Here is a 20,123-nt window from a genome sequence, read left to right as displayed (position 1 = left end):
TAAAATGTGCACATTCCTACAACAGCATATTTTTAACCCTGTGTTTACAGCCTCCTTCTAAAATGTTACATGCCGTCTAAAAGAGGAGATGGTTTGTTGATCCTTCCACATGTTTGGGTATGGGACATGTCGCGTGGAGTGGTTGCAGAGGGCACAGCTGGCAGAAGGTTGCAGTCAGTAAACTGCCCTTTGTGACATCACAAAGGGTTGAATTGAAATTGCATTGTGTATCAGGTGAACAAAAATAAATTAGGCTGTCCAGCATGTTGTACCGTGTAACTTCCGGACTTGGTCCTCTCGGTGCCCCTGCTCACGCCTTCCTCTGTCCTGACTGTCCATAGAGCTTCACCGCGGCAACTAACACACACACGCACGCACGTATGTAGGCACGCGCGCACACACAGACACATACACACACACGTTCCTAGTTCAGGTCTGCAAGAATTTTGAGTGTCTCCATAACTGCCCTCTCCCTGGAGATTAGCCCCCTGCCACTACCCTGTACGCGCACACAGCACACGCACACACGCACACACACACACAAGCTTCATTCCATTCTCAAGCACGCACCCCCCCCCCACCCCTCCCCTCCCCATACTCACACAAGAGCTGCTGCATTTTTATCTGAGCCCTGTGATTGTGACAGATTGGCCAAATGACACACATACGCCGGCACACACACGCCGAGGGGAGCCGGGGTCCGCCCGGGGAGGGACCAGACAGCACCCGGCCCCAGCTATAAAACCCTGGCAGGATGGGGCCAGTGTCCTGCCCTGAGCTGGACACCACTTCCTCCATCTGTGCCAGGACGCCCTCGGGACAGGCAGCGGACGAGCCTCCAACATGAACGACATCTACAAGGCTGCGGTACGTCTCCTCTCAGCAGCAGCTCGCACCGCGGCGGCGCGCACAGAGTTTAGGCAGCAGCTTCTTATCTGTGTGAATTCACTCTGCAACACTCTGTGTGATCCTGGTTTTCAAGCTATGATCCGTACTGACGCGTAAACGGCAATTTGTTTCTCTTTCAAGTCGTCATTGCTGGGACGCCTCTAGAATGCTCTTGCGTGAAATCGAGCCCATCGCTTTGCCAAACCGGCGTGACCCGCACGGCTGACAAATCCCGGGTGATGTTGGCTCGCGAGGCAAATTGCGTCCATCAGCGGCTGGAGGTCAGAGGGCCGCGTCGCCGCGCACGGCCTGTGGTTCTCCTCCCACTTCGGCCTCTATCGGAGCTGATGGGAGCCACTTCAGATATCGACAGGACGGGTCCTCGGCCCGGCCCTCTCAGGCTCCGTCCAGCGTGCGGCTAATTTTGGCCTCTTGCTCAGACGGCCCTGCGAGTCCACCAGTCGGTGGTGCCAGAGAAGGGGCTTCTGGTTTAGATAAATCCCACCCCCCCATGACTAAATTCCAGCATTATCTGTGAGCCCCGAGAGCCGTGCGGCTGTCTGTCTCACCCGCCCGGCTGTCCCGTCCACTCACGTCCCCAGCGGCCGGTGCAGCTGGGACATTTAAAACACTCTGGAATGCACATTACACGTGTTTGTTTTGAGGAAAGTTTTCATTCATCATCAACGGACCATATGGGTGTTTGTGTCTCGCGCTCGCATCTACATGAGTGCAAATGTACGCGTGTCCGTGTGTGTGTGTGTGTTTAATTTATAGTGGATGACAGACAATAACTCTTACATAAGCAGCTGTCTGTCTTTCTCATTGGTGGTAGCTTTTCCAGGATTACTGCTCCATTGTTAGGTCAGATCCACAGCCACGCTAATTTAAAGCGCTGTGTGTATTGTGGCCTTTATCTGCGGTTCCTCATCCTCCGGTCTGTTTATTTTTAACTCCTCCACTTACCAGCTCCAACATACGAGATCGAAGTCTTGCATTCTGTCCCATTTAGAGACTTTTATCAGGGCGCGCCTAGAAAGATCTGTTCTAGGACGGAGCTGAACGGTTACAACGTACATCGAACTCTCGCTCGTGATTCGATCTTCCGTTAGAAGAGCGTCTTTTGGTTGGAGACGACGTAGAACATTTAGCAAAAAAAAAAAAAAAAAAAAGCATTCGCCGACAACTTCTCAACTTCTCACACTTTTGCAGGTTGAGCAGCTGACAGACGAACAGAAGAATGGTGTGTACATTTGAGTGTCCTCCGCCCGCTGATAACAAACACCATCTGTGCGCAGTGCAGCTCGCTTTTTTCGCTGACAGCTCAAACTGCTTCCCCGTGCAGAGTTCAAGGCCGCCTTCGACATCTTTGTGCAAGACGCCGAGGACGGCTGCATCAGCACCAAGGAGCTGGGCAAGGTGATGAGGATGCTCGGCCAGAACCCGACACCGGAGGAGCTGCAGGAGATGATTGACGAGGTGGACGAGGACGGTAGGTCGACCCCCACAAAGCAGGGCAGGAGGAAAAAGCGGCGGTCCCGATCAGCAGAGTGACACCACCGCCGAACTCTCTGTCTCTGCCGCTCTGTCAGCGCGCAACCGCGCTGCGAGACAAGTGCAGCTCAGAGCCTCTGAACTTGATGTTAAATGATAGTCAAGCGTCGCAGGTATAAATGGACGTGTCGGGCCGAGTTAAGGGGAATCGCCTATCAAGATGACGCACAAGTCGCCTTGTATCTCCCTTGTGATGCAACGATGAGACATTACATAAAAACAGCAACTTGTGTTGCCATTTGGTGGTTTTTCTTCTTTTTCCTAAGAGGTTACGATGCAAAGGTCGACTCAAGATGGGGTGCAAGTCTGTGAGAAAATGCCCTTTGTGTTGGCAGGGAGCGGCACTGTGGACTTTGACGAGTTCCTGGTCATGATGGTGAGGTGCATGAAAGACGACAGCAAGGGGAAGTCGGAGGAGGAACTGGCCGAGCTCTTCCGCATGTTCGACAAGTGAGTTTGACGCGGGCGGCTCCGTGAAATTATTCAAACCCGGGGAACGATAAACGGATCCTTTAGCTTGGTCAAATATCTACAGGTGAAAACAGGGAGGCTTTAGTGTGAGAATCAGCGCAGGATCGCTGCCTCCCCGTGTGCAATTACTCAGTGTGACAAAATGCCAAGCCGCTCTGCAGAGTACACCACGCAGTTTGCACCATAATGCTCTTTGACAGCGCATAATATTTCAAACGCTCTCCCTCCGTGTAAGCCAGACACCTCGTCTGAGCTTCAAAGACACTTTACGTTGCCATACTTTCTTTTTTTTTTCCCCCTCCACTCCGTGGTGACAGTTCCCAAATGCTTAAATGAAAGATGCGAGCAGGCACAAACACGCAACCTTCCACTCCTCCACTTCCATCTGTGAAGTTCTGCTTGTGCTTGTTACCCTTTTTTTTCCTGGGGAGGGAGTAAAAAAACAAACAAACCCTGAAAAGACGCCTTTGATATCTGCAGGAATTCAGATGGTTACATCGACCTAGATGAGCTGAAAATGATGCTGGAATCTACCGGAGAGCCCATCACTGAGGACGACATTGAGGAACTGATGAAAGACGGGGACAAAAACAACGACGGCAAAATAGACTACGATGGTGAGAGCAGGTTTAGAGTCGAGTTGAACGGAAGAGTGTCTTCATTGCCGAGGCTCTGTGTCATCGCTCACTGAAACTGACGATCACTTAGAGTTTCGCGGTGGTTTGTGTGGGCTTTTTTGTTATTTACTGACCACGTCTAACTTGATTTACAGAGTTCTTGGAGTTCATGAAAGGAGTGGAGTAACGCGGAGCAAGACCCGGCGTCTATTCTTTTTGTCCTGTGACTGCAAAAATTTGGAAGATAATTCGGATCGAAACAACGGAGCGACTTTGCAAGATTCAATCAAACACCGTGGCGGAATGTTTCTGTGTTTTGTTTTGTTTTTTACCACCTTGCATCGTTGTAAATACAGTTTGTAACTACTTTCGGCGACCACGTATGCTGAATTTCTGTAGATGTCTTCAAATGATGAATACTTTCTAAAGAGGCCACAGTGTGGGAACCAGTTTGGCAACAATCATTACACCTCTTTTTGTTGGTTAACGACTAATACTCGTCACAGAAGTACCCACTTTACAAATCCTACAAGAGAAAACTGATGCCAGTTGAACAGAAACATGTTGGTGTTCATGTGGGAGGTCAAAATATTATTTTTTTTAGCAAGACTTTAGACTTCTTGTGGGAGAAAAAAAATCTGCCATACTTTAACTGTATACTATACGCTGTATAAATTTTTACATGTTAAATACCCTCAGCTCTCCTTTTTCCCAGGGACACCTCCATATTTTTACAAGAACAGTCTGCTTGGGAATGTGTTGTTGATGTAATAAACAAGATGCATTTGTCAGAGCAGCTGTCCTGGTCTTATATTTTATGAACACTCCTTTTAATTCCATCACAATGAGTGGCACCACTGTTTAAACTCATTCTTTGGTGAAAAATGTTACAAGCCAACTACAATGCACTATTCTGGTCTTTGGATTTAACAGGTGGCCCCACTTTCCTGTCTCCCCAAACACAACAATAAACAAGAGCCAAGGCCCGGAATCTTAATGTAGCATGCTGCACTGCTGCCACTCCGCATTTTGACATATCGATCTAATTTGATTTCTATTGTGCCGCTTGTCTGCGGCATGTCAACCATCCATATGACTTCCATATAAGTATCTCGTTACACAGTCTATTGAGACCATTTCTATTTATGTCCCCTGGTGTTGGTGCCCATGTTAGGGGATCTGAATGGGGCCACACTAGTTGTCCATATAAAGAATGCTATCCCACACAAAGAGATAACATTTCTATTGTGGAGCAGCCTGACGTGTCGCTCAGTGCGCTGTGATGTCTGAACGCTGGCAGTGAATTGGTCCACTGACGGACTTAATTTCAGTGTGTGTCATTTGAAGAGCTATTGCCACACCTGTCATGAAAAGAAAGAAAAAACGTGATAAAACAAAGTATATATGAATAATTCATTATGCTTGAAATGTATTTTCTATCAGACTCAAATCATTTTTACGCGAGTTGAATGTTGATCCCTCGCGGAGGATGACTGTGTGCCTTTTGCTACTTCTACCACCACCCGGGTATATGTTTCCATAGATTAGGTTATGTGTTTCACGTGGCCAATATAGAACCTGTTGTTGAACCTGTTGTTGAACCTGCTAAGCATTGCTGAGCTCTGACATTAAAAAAACAAACAAAAAAAAAACGCGGGTAGAGAAAAGCAGTACCTCACCTTTACTGAAGGGGGCGGGCGAGCCCACGGATTGGATATATGCTTGTTGTTGTGCCGCTGTTCTTCTTCTACGCACACAGTCAAGTGAACTACTCCAGACTGTTATTTGTGTGTGTGTGTGTGTGTGTGTGTGTGTGTGTGTGTGTGTGTGTGTGTGTGTGTGTGTGTGTGTGTGTGTGTTGATATTAAATTTATTTAACGTGTAGTCTTTGCATGCTGCCAACTGAATGCTGTTCTTAGCTGCTCCACTGGGTATTTCTTAGACTAACTAAATAATTAAATAGTTTTTTATTTCATTCTACCTTTTTGAAACAGCCACAAAGACACATAAGAGGCTTAGACGGACAGCAAAGTTAACACAGTAAAACACGAAATAAAGAGAAGCAGTTAGTGAAAGTCTCGCTACAACCTGCATAGTTTTGGTTTTGCCTCGTTAACTCTAGACCGGAACCAAATACAAGCCGGAACCCTCTTGAGACGGACTCAAACCGGAAACGGAAATGGTTAACCGTTTTGGCTGACTATAAGTTTTATCACTGGGACCGAAGACAAGGGGCGGTGTTTACTGTCTCTCTTGTTATTTGCGCGTCCCAAACTCCGCAGAGGGGCCGTGCGCCCGAACAGGAAAACAACAACACAAGTTATACGACAGACTTAAGGCGAGGATGACTTCCCTCGGCAACTTGTCCGCGGATGAAATTCGCAACATGCTCGATGAATACGGGATAAAACACGGGCCAGTGGTGGGTGAGTAACTCGCCGCGTAGCTGTCTGTTCAAAGTTGCCAGGCACACCACGTTCATAACGGTCTCGAGGTTCACCGTTTTGTATTTTAAACATCTCGTTATAAGCCTCCACCAGAAGCCTGTATGAGAAGAAGCTGAGAGAGGCCATGTCCAAGGGGACAAAAGCGAAGCCAACGTCAGACAAAACGTACTACAGAGAAGAAGGTAATCTGTTGATCCTCCAAACGAACAGTTTCACATTCGATACGTAGGGCGTCGTTTCAGTTTGAGGCGTTATTTATGTGATGAAGTGCAGGTTGTGAACTCGTAGCTGTGGGAAACGACACAGGTGCAGACTGTAAGTGAAACGTTGTGTATGTGTTCCTATTGCAGAGGATGAGGTCACGTACGTTTACAGAACACCTGTGAGTACATCTGTCTAGTTTTTGTTTGTTTGTCTGCCTTCATCTTGCAATCTTACCAACAGCCTAGTCTTTTCTTGCCACAAATGTTATGTTCATACGTTTAAATTATTTAAATTATTTAAATTAATTATAATTATTTTTTTTAATATTTAGGTATATTCTAATTTATAAATATTATGTATACTTGTGTGTGTGTGTGTGTGTGTGTGTGTGTGTGTGTGTGTGTGTGTGTATATATATATATATATATATATATATATATATATATATATATATATATATATTGTACTCCTCCACTGTGTTGTACATTGTTTGTTGTATACTTCAGTTGCACATTGTTTACCCTTTACTTATCAAGTTGTTTTGTTTTTTTGTTTTTAACCAAAGTAGTGAGATAGAGAAAGACCGGAGTCAAATTCCCTGTTTGGCATGCACAAACTTTTTTGATTCTGATTCTGTAAGTCCAAATCGCATTGCTGCGTGAAGGCTATCGGGGTCTGGTAACAAGGAAACACTCTGAGGAACTGAAGTGATCCGTTATATTTGTTAGCAGTATTTCAATGGAAGAGGGGGCGGTTTGCCAAAGTAAATCTGGTGTGGCTACTGTTTATTTATTCAATGTTTGAACATATCTTGATTTATTTTTTTCATCTTTTTACTTTGTTTCAGGTAAGAAATGATGGTGCAGGTGACAGGTTGGTTTATCTCAAATATACTTACAAATACACATGCATTTATTTTTATTTTTGTGTTTTGTTTTTTGCTAACTCAGCGTCACGTACTAATCACCCCTCTGTTTATCTAGAGAGTCTTACTTGAGGTCGAGACCAGAGTGGACTGAGCAGCAATCCCAACACAAGTGAGTAGTTATCATACAAATATGTGCAATTATTATGCATTATATTCTATCAGACGTGGAAGTACAGCAGTATCTCATGGATTTCTATCACTGTCTGACAGGTCATCTTACTCCAGCTACTCTCAGCCCAGACCTGACCACAGGGGCCGGGAATATGTTGATGGGTACGTCTTTGTCAACCAAAACCATTCCAGCTCACAGTTCAGTTTACATTTTATTGCTGGAAAACACTGGTGAAGTTATTTAAGCCTGGACACTTTAAGGAAGACCATTCTAGGTTTGAGATTGTAGCGTGTGAATTATTCCAAAAAAACATATTTTCTTTTTTTTTTTACTCTTTGGAATTGCAACAGGTATAAATTATAAGCCACGCTTTTAGTATACATTTATGTAATTGACGCCAGTGGTTATAACAGCTGGTTATAGAATTAATTAGTAATGGTTCTGTGTGAGGAGTGAATGAATAATTTAGAGGATGAAAGCAACCGTAAACATTTAGAGTTGGAAATTTCAATTCCCTGATCACAGTGGTGAAGTGAGGGCCACAGGTAGAGAGAATTATTACAAGAAGAATTTTATTTGGATTAAAGTCATTAAAGACCAAATGTTGAGAATAATGCCAACATTTTGAGATTAAAGACTACAGTCTCTGTCCGTATGTCGGTTTTCTCTAGCGTAGCTTCCTGGCAACCGTGTTTAACGTTAGTCCACCAGCGACCACCTCAGGGTTCAAAATCATCCTGTATCGTCTACACCAGCGGCCACCTCAGTTAGCTGCCAGTGTTCAAAGTCATCCAGTGTCGCCTCCTACAGATAGATATCGAGGGTTACACAGGGGCTGAGCCATACAGCGAGGCTGCTTTGTATCGCAAGATGCTGATCGCTGGATGATTGTGAACACCAGTAGCCAACTGAGGTGGTCACTGGTGGAGTAACGCTAGCCAAGGTAAACCAGAGACTTTTATTTTATTTTGAAATGGAAACTAAAAAATCTCCCTGTTGCCTTTTTTTTTTTCTTTCGTAGGAATGGCACCATTATATTTTGGATTGAACAACTTCTGTTCATAAAAAACATTTATTATTCCCTCCTTCCCATCACCCCAGTACTGTTATTCTAACAAACAACCTAAGGTTGCTGCGCTGTGACGACACAACAGTTGACAGTAGATTGTTTTTTTCGTTCTAGACATCTCTTCATGTCATTCATTTAGTTGATTTTAATTTTAGAACAGGCCTGATGGTCCACAGCCTGAACTGCAGGACTTTAATTGTTTGTGTTTTCTTCTTCTTGGGTAGATCCTACGCGTATGAAAGCCCGTCCACTTACCAACAGTCCTACGTGAAAGCGACCCCCAAAGAAAAAGCTCCAGACCCGCCCAAGTCAGCGCGGCTGGTCCCAATGTGGGTCCAGGTGCTGGTCTTCCTGATGTTGGCCGTCTTCCTCTACATGGTTTTCTCCAGCATGGAGACGAATGAATCCTTCAGACTGGACTGATCCTTTGAAAACTCCTGCTTGGTGTGTGGGTCTGGTCCTGCAGCATTTTAAACGCATTTTAATTCAATGAACGAGTTTTTTTGGTCAGTGGCTTTAATTGAGTCATTGCTGAAATGGTGGCGGCGGCATTGTGTGCAATGTGTGTGTGAGCATCACCTGCCATTTGTTTACTCGCTTGGTATAAAATACCTTCATTACAGTCGTGCACCAAAGTATCTGCTATTCAGATGATGTGACCGAAAATGTCATTTGACCACATTTTTCCACATGAAGATGCTAAAAATACACTGCTGATTGTGCTGACCACATCGTCTGTGTCAAAAGGCAATCTGCTGAACTTTTGGGGGGAAAATCCCAAATTGACTTGTCAATGTTTTAACACTCTTTGTTGGAAGCGTTGGCCAACATGTTACTAAACTCTAAATTAAAGCACACTTTTAGCAGCAGCAGCCATTGAACAAGTGCCTCTGTGTTTTCGAGGGTTAACTTTCAATCATGATAAAGTTCAGTCAATGACAGACAAGTCGTGTTTAACTTGGCAGGGATAAAAATATGAAGTGACATTGTTAATACAAGCTGTCATGTCTGTGCTACATTTGGCAACATTTTCATAAAGTTGAGAGTTTGTTCTATAACGTTCTGTAAAGATTGTTGTGACCTGAAAAGTGTAATGTCGTTGAATAAATCAGTTTTTGGAAATCTTTGAGGCACTGAGGAATTGTACTTAAAAATACTAAAGAAGGAAAACAATTAAATGCTGGTCTTTTTTTCTTAATTTGTTAGCAAACAGTAGTGTTTTATTCTACACAACTACAGCTCGTGTACACAGGCCCCATCCCCATACACACACACACACGAACTGTAGTGTACATAATGCAACTGGGCTGCAGATGAGAGTCGGGTTTGGCCTACAATACAAAATATCAAATCCATCAAGGATCAGTTGTAGAAGCGACTACTGACAGGGACTGGTGGAGCCAAATGGAGAGGAAAAAAAACAAAACTAAACTTTACCAGCAGAAACCTGAGAAATCCACGTAGCATCAGTTTTACACTTAACGCTGTGTACACGCTGGTCATCTGACGCTTACCAGTACTTTTGACTGGAACTCCCAACGTGTCTTCTGCTGTCGAGTTTCACTCTCACCAAAGTTCGTGGTTTTAGAACCATCCCAGCTGTTCCAGCAGCCTGAAATTCAGTTCAGTACAGTAAGCTGCAGTGCAGCCTCAGAGTGTCTGTCGGAGGCGAGGATAGCTGAGATCAGTCTCCTCCGGGTACTGGTCCACGACAAACCTCAAGTTTCATCAGTGCAATGGAAGACTGAGCAGGATGTCTGGGGCGTCTGCCGCTGAACTGGACCTGCACTGGAGCCACTGGACTCAAGCTTCTCGCCTGTCCCTGATAGACAGAACACAAAAGGCTTGAATGGCTAACCACTGATAGATTGTTGCTGCTGATCACCCCATTGAGTAGTATTTCCCTCAAGCGCAACTAGATTGAAGTCTATAGAATGAGTCATAAGATGAGTCAATGATTGAGATGTTAATTAGGTGTTCTGATTCATGGAAAGTGAAGATAATGACTGAAAAAATGAAAGGGAAATGAAAATAAGCATTTGCATGAATAGTTTGACCTATGATGGTGCATCTTAATTTGATGAATGTATCCTTAAATGGTGAGTTTCTGTCATCAAATATGCAGAAAATCCAGAAAACATATTTAGCCCTGTGTTCACAGCCCTCTGCTAAAACAGAATTCTGGCTCTCCACTCAAACTCAAGAGCTTTGAGTGGGGCTGGCACCTGGCTGGGAGTGTTGTAACTAGCCTCGGAGGGCAATCTAAGCCCATTGTGACATCACAGGGGGTCGACTGCAACAAAGTTTCCAAACTTGGATGTGGGAGTAATACAATGTGGGTTTTGGGAAACTAACAATTACAAAAAATCCTTTACCTTTTTCAATGGTGTTGCTCCACACTCGCTCATAGCTTGTTTATTGATAAGGCAACGTACGTGTTGTCCACACCTGCGGACAGGAACACAGACTTTAACTTAAGACTCACACACACACACACACACATTGAAACCTCATCAGCAGGACGGACGGTGAGAACGTACAGGTTCTGGTCTCTCGCTCCAGTTCAGACGGCTTCTTCTCCCTGTTGCACAGCACTTTGGCCACGACGATTATAACCACCACAGCTATGACGAAGGTCACGCCAGACACCAGCCAGCTGAGGACCATGGGGCTCAGTAGCGGATCGGGATCTGTAGGGGGCAGCAGACGGTTGGATGGAGCACGTTTGAAAAAAACGAGACCGAGCCGGCGCAGCCTGGCCGCTCTCACCTCTGACGGCGATGGGTAAGGGCTGGCTCTCCCTGGAGACGAAGGTGCGTCCGCCCAGCTGGACCCGGTACAGGCAGTAGTAGTAACCCTCGTTGGAGCTCTGGGCGCTGGGGAAGGTGAAGGTGACGGACGGGGCAAGGGCGGGCAGGGTCTGGCGGACAGTGCCGTTGGAGCGGATGAGGCGCAGCTGGAAGGAGGCGCCGGGGTATTGCTGCGGGGTGGAGCAGGTGATGTTGAAGCTGTGGCCCTTGATGACGGAACCAGCCGGGGCCTCGGCCGACGTGTTGAACCAGTGCTGAGGGGTCAGGACCTCCACTGTGGAATAGAAGACATATGTGTGTGTGTATATACATATACATATATATATATATATATGTACACACATATATATGTATACACACATATACGTATAAATAGAAGGTATATTATAAATTGAATGGTGATGTATTTTGATTTGTACCTTAACCCTGGGTATATTGCATTGTAATTTATACATTTTATTTACTATGAAATGTTAAAAAAAATATATATATATATATTTTGAATAGCATACCTCTACTTTATACTAAATTACTTTATACTAAGTAAAATTGTATACTGTGAGTGGAATAATCTCATAGGTTTGTTCATAAGTGGATTCAGATCTGGTAGCAGTATCAAATATTGTTGCTTAGGATGTTTGTGTTTAGATTTCGGTTATTTTTATGAATTTTATCTTATTGTTTCGATTTTTAACTTATTATTTGGGGAATTTTGGTGAATATTCTCACCCATTTTGATTATTGTAATCCCTTGTGTGTTTTTGTGTGGACCCCAGGAAGTCTTCACATAGTGGAAACTCATGGGGATCCTTATGAAATAACCAAATAAATGAATACCAAGGAAATCCCAACACGTACCCACGGTGATGTTGATGGAGTTGCTGGCTGGGGAGCTCATGAGCTGAGTGGGGAAGCCCCCCTTCATCCTGTAGCGGCAGCTGTAGCTGCCCTGCTGGAACGTCTCCACGTCGGAGAGCGTCAGCTCCGCCCGCACCTGCGTCTGGTCGGCCCTCTGCGTGACCAGCGGTATGGACACGCCCTGCCTGTAGAGGTGGAAGTCGCTGATGTGGTGGCCCAGCAGGACGCTGCAGCTGAAACGAACCGCCTCCCCGGGAGCGAACACCGTGTGCGGGGACAGCAGGGCGAGGGAGGGAACTAGGAGGGTGTCTGGTGGGTAGAAGGAGGAAGTTTGTTATTAACAGTAATAACAACAATAATAATAATAATAATAATAATAGTAATAATAATAATAATAATAATAATAATAATAATAATTAATAACAATAATAATAATGATATGTCACAACAGGTCTGTCGTACTGTAGTAGGTAAGGTGCAAAGAGCTCTGACAGTAGCTTCTTAATATAAATGCATTTTTCTATGTTTAAAAGCCATGTGGATGTCTTGATGTCCAGCCAACATTTTAACTATCAGACACTTGATTTCTAAGAATCAGAATTACAATCACAATACTTCATTCATCCCCAAGGGAAAATTACTTTTCCTTGAAATTCCAACTCAAAGTGTATAAGCAGAACTAGAGAGCAAAAGTAGGCAATAAGGCAATAAGAAATAGCGATAGAAGCAATCAAGTATCAACTAGAAAAAATATCAAAGCAAATAAGAAAACTACAGTAACAATATAAAATATATACAAAGATATATACACAAAGTGTAAGTAGGTGTGACTTTTTTTTCAGTTCAGAAGTTCAACATCAACTTCAATGGATAAAAAATGTACAGCAGCCAATCTAATGAGAAACCAGCAAAAAAAATAATTATTTAAGAAATAATGGAATGATTCTTTTTGGGGATCTAAACTCACGTAGACCATATTGAGTTAGTTTAACTGAAGTGAAGTAAATGGGACAGCCACTGCTCATCCCTTTACTAAGGTAACAAGATCAGCAGACAGTGGGACATATCGGACGTTGCACCGATTGGATTAGTAACACTTGACCCGGTTCAGGAGAAAGTGTGGGAACGCAGATTTACACGGATCACCCTGGCTGAGTAGAGCAGGTCGCTCTTGAGCCACTTGCCAATATTACCCAGGGGCCCGGGCATTTGGACTTTCCAGAGGATCTAACAAACAATCCTTGTGCACCAAAGTTAGAAGAACATCCTGAAGACGTTCCTGAAAACACTCACCTGAGCACTTGACCCCAGCGTCGTTCTGGTGGGTGCAGTAGATGTTACTGTGGAGGAAAACGGCACAGTGTGTCAGACTGGACTCGTGGCCGCTGCACTGGACGTGCTGCAGCCAGATCTGTCCGCTCCCGGCGCCGAACACCGAGCCGTTCAGGGCCGATTCCGCCAGGCCGCATCCCATCTCCAGGCACACCACGTCGGCCTCGCGCAGGTCCCAGCCGTGGTCGCACACGGTCCCCCACTGGTTGTGTCGGAGCACCTCCACCCTGCCGGAGCACCTGTTGTCCCCGTCCACCAGCCTGATCCGACCTGTGGACCAGAGAGCGAAGACGAGCCACCGAGAGACATTATGAGATCCAGTCCGGGTTGTGGAAGCACTGGGTCAGAATTCAAATGGTCCACATCTCACCATAGCCGGCGACTCCATCCCACAGGACACTGAAGAGGCCTGCAGAGACAGATCAACAGTGTTGTTGGGATTACTCCAGAAATGTAATCTAACTACAGATAACTCCTTTAAAAATAATCTAATTACTTCTTTAACTACTTTGTCTTATAAGTCATCAATAACTAATTACTTTATTTAAAAAAAGATTTAAAAAAAAAAAAAAAAAAGAAAACAGTTGAGATGAACTCAAAATAATGTTTGTATTTCCAGCCATCAAACACAATCGTTTTTTCTTTTGCCGCCGCCCTGCTTGTTTTGGTGCTTCGTCGCATATCAATAACGTTGCATGCACGGCTGCATCATCAATCTGCGACATTGTTTTCAGTTGTTTTTCTAAATTTAAGACATTTAGAGGATAATAATACATTTTTAGCTTGCAAAATATGTCAGAAAAGTAATGGAATCGTTCCTCGATAAAGTAATTATGAGAAAATTACCAGTTTTACCCGAGTAATCCCGTTACATTTCTCTGTTACTAAAAAAGTAGTTTAATAATCATAGTAGTGGATTACTTCGGAATAGATTACTCGCCAACACTGCAGATCAACATCAACAACTACACCAACATGCTCTGGAACGGAAAGATCAATCAGCCGCACCATTGATGTTGTTAGTCAGCTGGGATGCATTTTAAATGTATTTGGTATGAAGATGATGATGATGATGATGATGATGATGATGATGATGATGAGCAGTGGTTTCCTGCAGATTAGACTGGATTTCCGATCTGAATAATCCAAAACGCCTTATGCAACATTTCGATAGCAAAGGACGTCTTTGTCACGTAAAAATAATTATTTCCCTATTTCACACATCAATGGCCATTTCCAAAGGGGAGCAGCTTACGACGTGAACTTCCAGCTGCACGCTGTTCTCTTTATAATGACGTTGCATTTGAGGTTGCCGTTTTAAATGTTGCACGCTTTCGTGTTTAAATCCCGACCCGTGGATTTCTGTACAGCAACCAAAGCGCGGACGACCACCGGTTTAAAATGCCCGCTGGCATCACGGCAGTGGATCCGGAGCTCCCTCAGATCCAGTTAGCGGGGCGAAACAAGCTTTAGCTAGCCGCGGAGAGTCGCCTCGCCATCGCCTTACCTGCCAACACTATATGAGGAAATGTCACCATCGTTCCCCGTCAGCCTGCCATCAGAAGACCTGGTCGGTGGGACTGGGGCGGATGCCGATGGTCCAACGCCAATGTGGTGGTCCGGCGGTTCAACAGCTCAAGGCATCGGCAGCTAGCTTGAATGCTATCAGTGCGCGGCGCCGAGTGAAGTGAGGAGCAACTTTGTCAACTCGATCCGTGACGCGGCTTCAACACCAAACAACTCACACACCAAACACAAAACTATCGTATTAATAACTTTAAACGACAACAACAAAAATCCGTCTTGTGATTAAAAAAAAAAAAAATGAGTGAAGCTGCCAGTGAGCGACTGTCACGGTGCTGTGATTTCTCGGACAGAACCTGAAGGAAAGATCCCGTCAGGTCGCCATGTTTACGTCCACAGTGGGCAGGGCCTGGTCTGTTTGTCTGTCCGTTGCTGAGTTGCTCCGTCTGCGGCCGCCAGAGGTCGCCAGAGGTCGCAGCACCGCAACGCGCGCGCACACATTCCAAAGAAGGAGATCGGAGTCGATTGGAGTAGAGAAAAACAACCATGGCCAGTGATTTATCGCCTGGATCACCCATTTGAAACATTCCGTGGCCACCACTTTTTTTTTTTTTTTCCTTTTTAATAAGTATTATTGTTTTAACTTTCTGACATGATTAGTCCTTGTTGTTTTTTAATTCCACAATTTTTAAAACTAAATATCAATCAATCAATTTTTATTTGTACAGCGCTAAATCACATCCAAAGGTGTCTCAAAGCGCTTTGTACAATCAGAGAGAAAAAACAACAACAACTGGGCCCCCCCAGAGCAAGCAATGTGCAACAGTGGCCAGGAAAAACTCCCCTGTGGGAATAAACCTAGAGCAGATCCGGGCTCCAGAGGGCCGTTATCTGCTTATGAACAGTTGTGGTGAGAAGGAAATACAAAAAATGTAGAGTGAGAGAGACAGCGGGTGAAACATAGAAATAGCCATAGTGGCAGACAGGCCAGAGTGACTTGCAGGGTTAACAACAAACCTCTCACAATGTAGATGTAGACATTTAAACATAAATAATTCACAATACAAATACAAAAAGACACACATAAGCATATGAGGTATAACAATATAAACATGTAGATGTATATAAATAGATGTTGTTGTGTTGTATACATCAAACTATTCTAAAATTTAAATAGGCTAAATGTTAAGTGGTGGGGTGGTCTAGCCACTGGGTGTGTTTGTCTATGTTTGGGAGGCCAAGAGTCCAGAATGGCACATGATCCACTGTTAAATCAAGTCCAAGGTCCAGATCCCGATGGCAAAGATGAAGCGATGGCACCAAGACTCCCAGAACTTCACTCTCCAGCTCCCGTCGTCATGGTCATCACCTGCAGCAGTATCATGCAGATAATAGGTAGTTCAGGTGAAAAGGTGTAACTTAATCACAACCTTAGTTACACGGTTTACTTTACTTGGAACAGTATTTTTTGATGCTCTGAGTTCTCAAGAGTAATAACTTACAACTTACAACTTACCAAGAAAACGTGACTTGGGGAGCAGGGAGAGGAAATGAAAAAGTCTCATCAAGCTCTTCTTTCTTTCTGTCGTTCTGTTATGTGGAAACGAGACAAGTCTTTCCCAATGGGGATGACAAAGCCTTTACGACTCAGCAGTAGAGTAAAAAGAACAAAGACAAAGTAACAGCATTTAATTACAGACTAAACCCAACGGTAAAACCAGCTCTGGAACAAAACAGGTCTATTGCCAGGGTAAATTCCCAAATGAAGTGTCATGTTTCTTGTTCTTCCTCTCGGCAAACCCCAATGTCATATCCCTGAACATGCCTCAAAACTTACTATATTTGGCAAGCAGGTCAGAACTGGTGAAAATAATTCATTAAAATGCAGAGAAAATGGAAACATTCGCCTCCCACAGACCAAAAAAAACACTTCAATGGGCCTATAACGGCCACTAGGAAAGATATAGAGGCAAGCGACAAAAACCCAGGCGTTTGACCTCCGACACATTGGGAGTGTGCTGTTCTGTTCTGTTTGAAAAAAACCTACTGTCATATAGTATGTGGACTTACTTATGAAGGACATACTTCAGTATGTCGATTTTTCGATTTTCGGTTGAGATGTTGAGATGTTGCATTGTACCTCTGTCTCTCATGCTAAACTATCATTGGATGATGATTTCGGTGGTGGTGACCTATTAAGTGGTGACCTATTAAGTGGTGACCTATATAAAGTGGGTGTGGCTTAAACACTCATCGGTTTCCTGAGTCAAATAATCTTGTCATCTGATGTTTGCAATCAAGACATGCCTTATTTAACGTCATGTTTGCATTGTGGTGTCGTCTCCAGTGGAGATTTAAAACACACGCACACAAAAGGCATTTGTGGAGGATTTCACCAACAACCCTATGCACCAAAGTCAACCTCCCTCTAGCCTGGGCTGACTGTTCTGACGAGATGATGTTTTATTTTCTTGCACTTCTACTTTAAAAGGCAGACACATTCCTCACAGTGGAGATCAGGTTTTGACCCTGGTCTCCCACACCAGAGTCAGCAGCCTCACCACTGAGCTAACCTAACCTGACGACAATGATTTCACATTGGTGCATTTCACCACTGGACTCTTGAACTGTGGCTGCAGGAAGAAATAAACTCTACTTTGTACAAGTTTAATACAACAAGTGGAGCTGAAGCATTTTACGTCTAAGTTTGAATTAGAAAAAAACTTATCTCTCTTTTAAAATTGGTTAATTTTAATATTTGTTTGGTTTGGAGACACACACCAAAGTGTAATACCGTTGGTTCACCCTGGGTTTCAATCCTGTGATCTCCGTGTTTGGAGTCACCTTTGCACCTCACAATCAGTGCTGATGCCCAAAGAACTGTAAAGTGTGAGATACATACACAACAACAAAAATATTAAATGAAACAAAGGATAATGAGTGACCAAAACAAAAGATTCTTCAACTCATTTCCACAAAAAGTATGAAAAAATAGAAGGTCATAACCAGTTCAAATCAAGAAGATTGAATTATATGGAGATATATATATATATATATATATATATATATATATATATATATATATATATATATATATATATACATATATATATATATATATATATATATATATATATATATATATACATGTCACTGTATAATGTCATAAAACAGTTTATTGTTTTGTGTTCCAACATGGCGACTGGCGGTACAGCTAGGGTTACTTATTACCTCCATATTCATCAGGCTATCATAGTGGTTGAAGTAGGTTGAATCTCTGACTGTGGTGTAGGAGATGAGGGTTCATATCCCAGTTGGTTCTCCTCTTGAAAAAAACAATAGTATGATTTTAGTTTAGGCCATATGGAGATTTTGTATTCTACCCCTCCATCTAATGCTAAACTATACATGACAGTCATTTCGGTGAGTTACTGCCAGTTTTGGCACTTTCATTTTCTTGTCCCAGAAAAAAACTACACCAACTACTGTTATATGTTGTTTTTTCCTATTACCAGACCTGATGAGATTTTGCTTTTTCTATCACACTATATTATTCAAGACTATCATATAACAGTCATCCCAGTGAGTTTCTGCCAGTTCTGGCACCATGAAAGTTTTTTTGGTCATTGCTTTTTGTTGTTTGTTTGGTTTTTTTTTGCAGTTTCCGGACCGATGAGATTTTGATTTCTATCGCTCGATATAATGGTAAACTATCATAAGATGGTCATCACTGTGAGTTTGAGGGTGATTAAAATATTTTTTGCCCCTGAAAAAACAACAACATACAGATTTTGCATTCTACCAGTCCGTCTCATGCTATAAAATCATAGGACGCTCATTTTGGTGAGTATTTTTGTGGACTGTGCCCCAGCAATGGCAGGGGAGAGGCGGTGGCAGGATACTGCAGGCTGAGTCTCTTGCTGTTTGCAGCTTTAATTGTTACTTACTTTCACAATTTTAGGGAACAGTTATGTAAGGAAAATAATTGTCCCTATGACAGCCAAGGCAGGGTGATACAAGTATTTTTCTGCCCTGAAAAATCAACACACTGCAGTATGTTGATTTTTAATTTTTCAGACATTTGGGACACAATTTTAGGCAACAGTTATGTAAGAAAATAATTGTCCCTATGACAGCCAAGGAGACTCTGGTACATGTTAAGACAGGGAAGAAGGAAAAACAGATAACAGTTTGGCAGAAGAAAAAGGAAAACAGAAACCAACTCACATCCTCCCTCGAAGTCACGAGAAACAGTGTGACTGTTTTTGAAGAAGAATCCATTGTGTCTATTTCCATCGACTTAATATACGCAATATAGTCTAGAGTCTTTGTCTAGAAGGTTCATTTCAGTTAAATACATTAAAGTTGGGCTGTAACTCAAGTGCTTGAATTTTTGTTTTCAGCCATTAGACTTAGTTTATTAAATGTTTCATGAAATCTGCATCGCAAACAAGTATTCTTGCCAAGTACTGGTGAGAATAAAAATGATCCTCTGAGACTGAAGCAGGAACAACTTTTTAGTGTGCGCCACATGTTTAGTGTCCTGCAAGATGTGGCAAATCCAAGACCATGCAGCATGTTTTTGGAACAATGTTTGACTTGAAAGCCATTATCACAGTATCGTATTTCATAACAGGCCAACAAATTACATAAGTTTTTGACGCTTGCGGCTTCCTGTGGATCTGAACCGAGGTAACCTTCGATCTGTGCCAACTTCTTGTTTTTAAGAAGACAATGAGTCACAGATCATGAACTTGCGACTTGTCCAGGGTGAACCCTGCCTTTGCCCTGACAGCTGGGAGAGGCTCCAGCAGACCCCCGTGACCCTGAACTCAGGAAGAAGCGGGTATGGAAAATGAATGAATGAATGAATGAGTCACAGATCAGTTTGTTGATGCATTTTATTGAGCCACTGGTCAAATAAGCATCTGTCTCATTGTATTATAAAAGGTGCCTGTTTTTCACAAAAAAACATACAATTAACCTGTTTTTATATATATGTATATAGTTATATACATACACACACATATGCATTTGAGTGTGTGCTAGTATGAAAAGTATGATAGATGCAGGTCGTCCAAACTTCAAAACAAACACTGCCGATGTGAACCAGAAGTCCGGATTGATTTGTGCGGTCGTTACATTGCAAACAGTTCTATTAGAAGCACTTTCAACTCTGACTAAATGAGCCATCTTCAGAAGTCTTGTGTATCACATGTGCAGGAACATGCCACTGATAAAAGAAAAAAAAAACAGCCATTGTCAGACAATAACAAAACATAAAATAACTTAGTTAACTTAACACTAGT

General features: G+C 43.3%; 3 protein-coding genes across 3 annotated transcripts; 2 read left to right on the top strand and 1 right to left on the bottom strand.

Moving 5' to 3' along the window:
- Positions 1–739: 739 nt before the first annotated feature.
- LOC142898908 (troponin C, slow skeletal and cardiac muscles) lies at positions 740–4,323 on the top strand. Its single transcript, XM_076042200.1, has 6 exons — positions 740–867; positions 2,101–2,131; positions 2,234–2,380; positions 2,778–2,892; positions 3,394–3,530; positions 3,686–4,323. Exons 1-6 carry the CDS (start codon positions 844–846, stop codon positions 3,715–3,717), a joined length of 486 nt encoding a protein of 161 aa, XP_075898315.1. The 5' UTR covers positions 740–843; the 3' UTR covers positions 3,718–4,323.
- A 1,397-nt stretch (positions 4,324–5,720) lies between these two features.
- Positions 5,721–9,416, top strand: LOC142898694 (uncharacterized). Its single transcript, XM_076041787.1, has 7 exons — positions 5,721–5,956; positions 6,061–6,159; positions 6,328–6,359; positions 7,029–7,054; positions 7,165–7,218; positions 7,320–7,382; positions 8,515–9,416. Exons 1-7 carry the CDS (start codon positions 5,875–5,877, stop codon positions 8,711–8,713), a joined length of 555 nt encoding a protein of 184 aa, XP_075897902.1. The 5' UTR covers positions 5,721–5,874; the 3' UTR covers positions 8,714–9,416.
- On the bottom strand, positions 8,851–15,208 carry LOC142898693 (uncharacterized). The gene is made up of 8 exons (XM_076041786.1): positions 14,798–15,208; positions 13,661–13,699; positions 13,252–13,560; positions 11,959–12,267; positions 11,060–11,374; positions 10,831–10,980; positions 10,666–10,738; positions 8,851–10,112 (listed from the first exon to the last, which is right to left on the bottom strand). Exons 1-7 carry the CDS (start codon positions 14,826–14,828, stop codon positions 10,695–10,697), a joined length of 1,197 nt encoding a protein of 398 aa, XP_075897901.1. The 5' UTR covers positions 14,829–15,208; the 3' UTR covers positions 8,851–10,112; positions 10,666–10,694.
- Between the last annotated feature and the right edge of the window lie 4,915 nt (positions 15,209–20,123).

The sequence above is a fragment of the Nelusetta ayraudi genome, unplaced genomic scaffold, assembly GCF_046127955.1.
Source record: "Nelusetta ayraudi isolate G7.1 ecotype Tasmania unplaced genomic scaffold, CSIRO-AGI_Nayr_v1 ptg000070l, whole genome shotgun sequence".
In the NCBI taxonomy this organism is placed as follows: domain Eukaryota; kingdom Metazoa; phylum Chordata; class Actinopteri; order Tetraodontiformes; family Monacanthidae; genus Nelusetta; species Nelusetta ayraudi.
The sequence above is the reverse complement of the archived record's forward strand: the minus strand, read 5'-3'. Positions and strand labels throughout refer to the sequence as shown.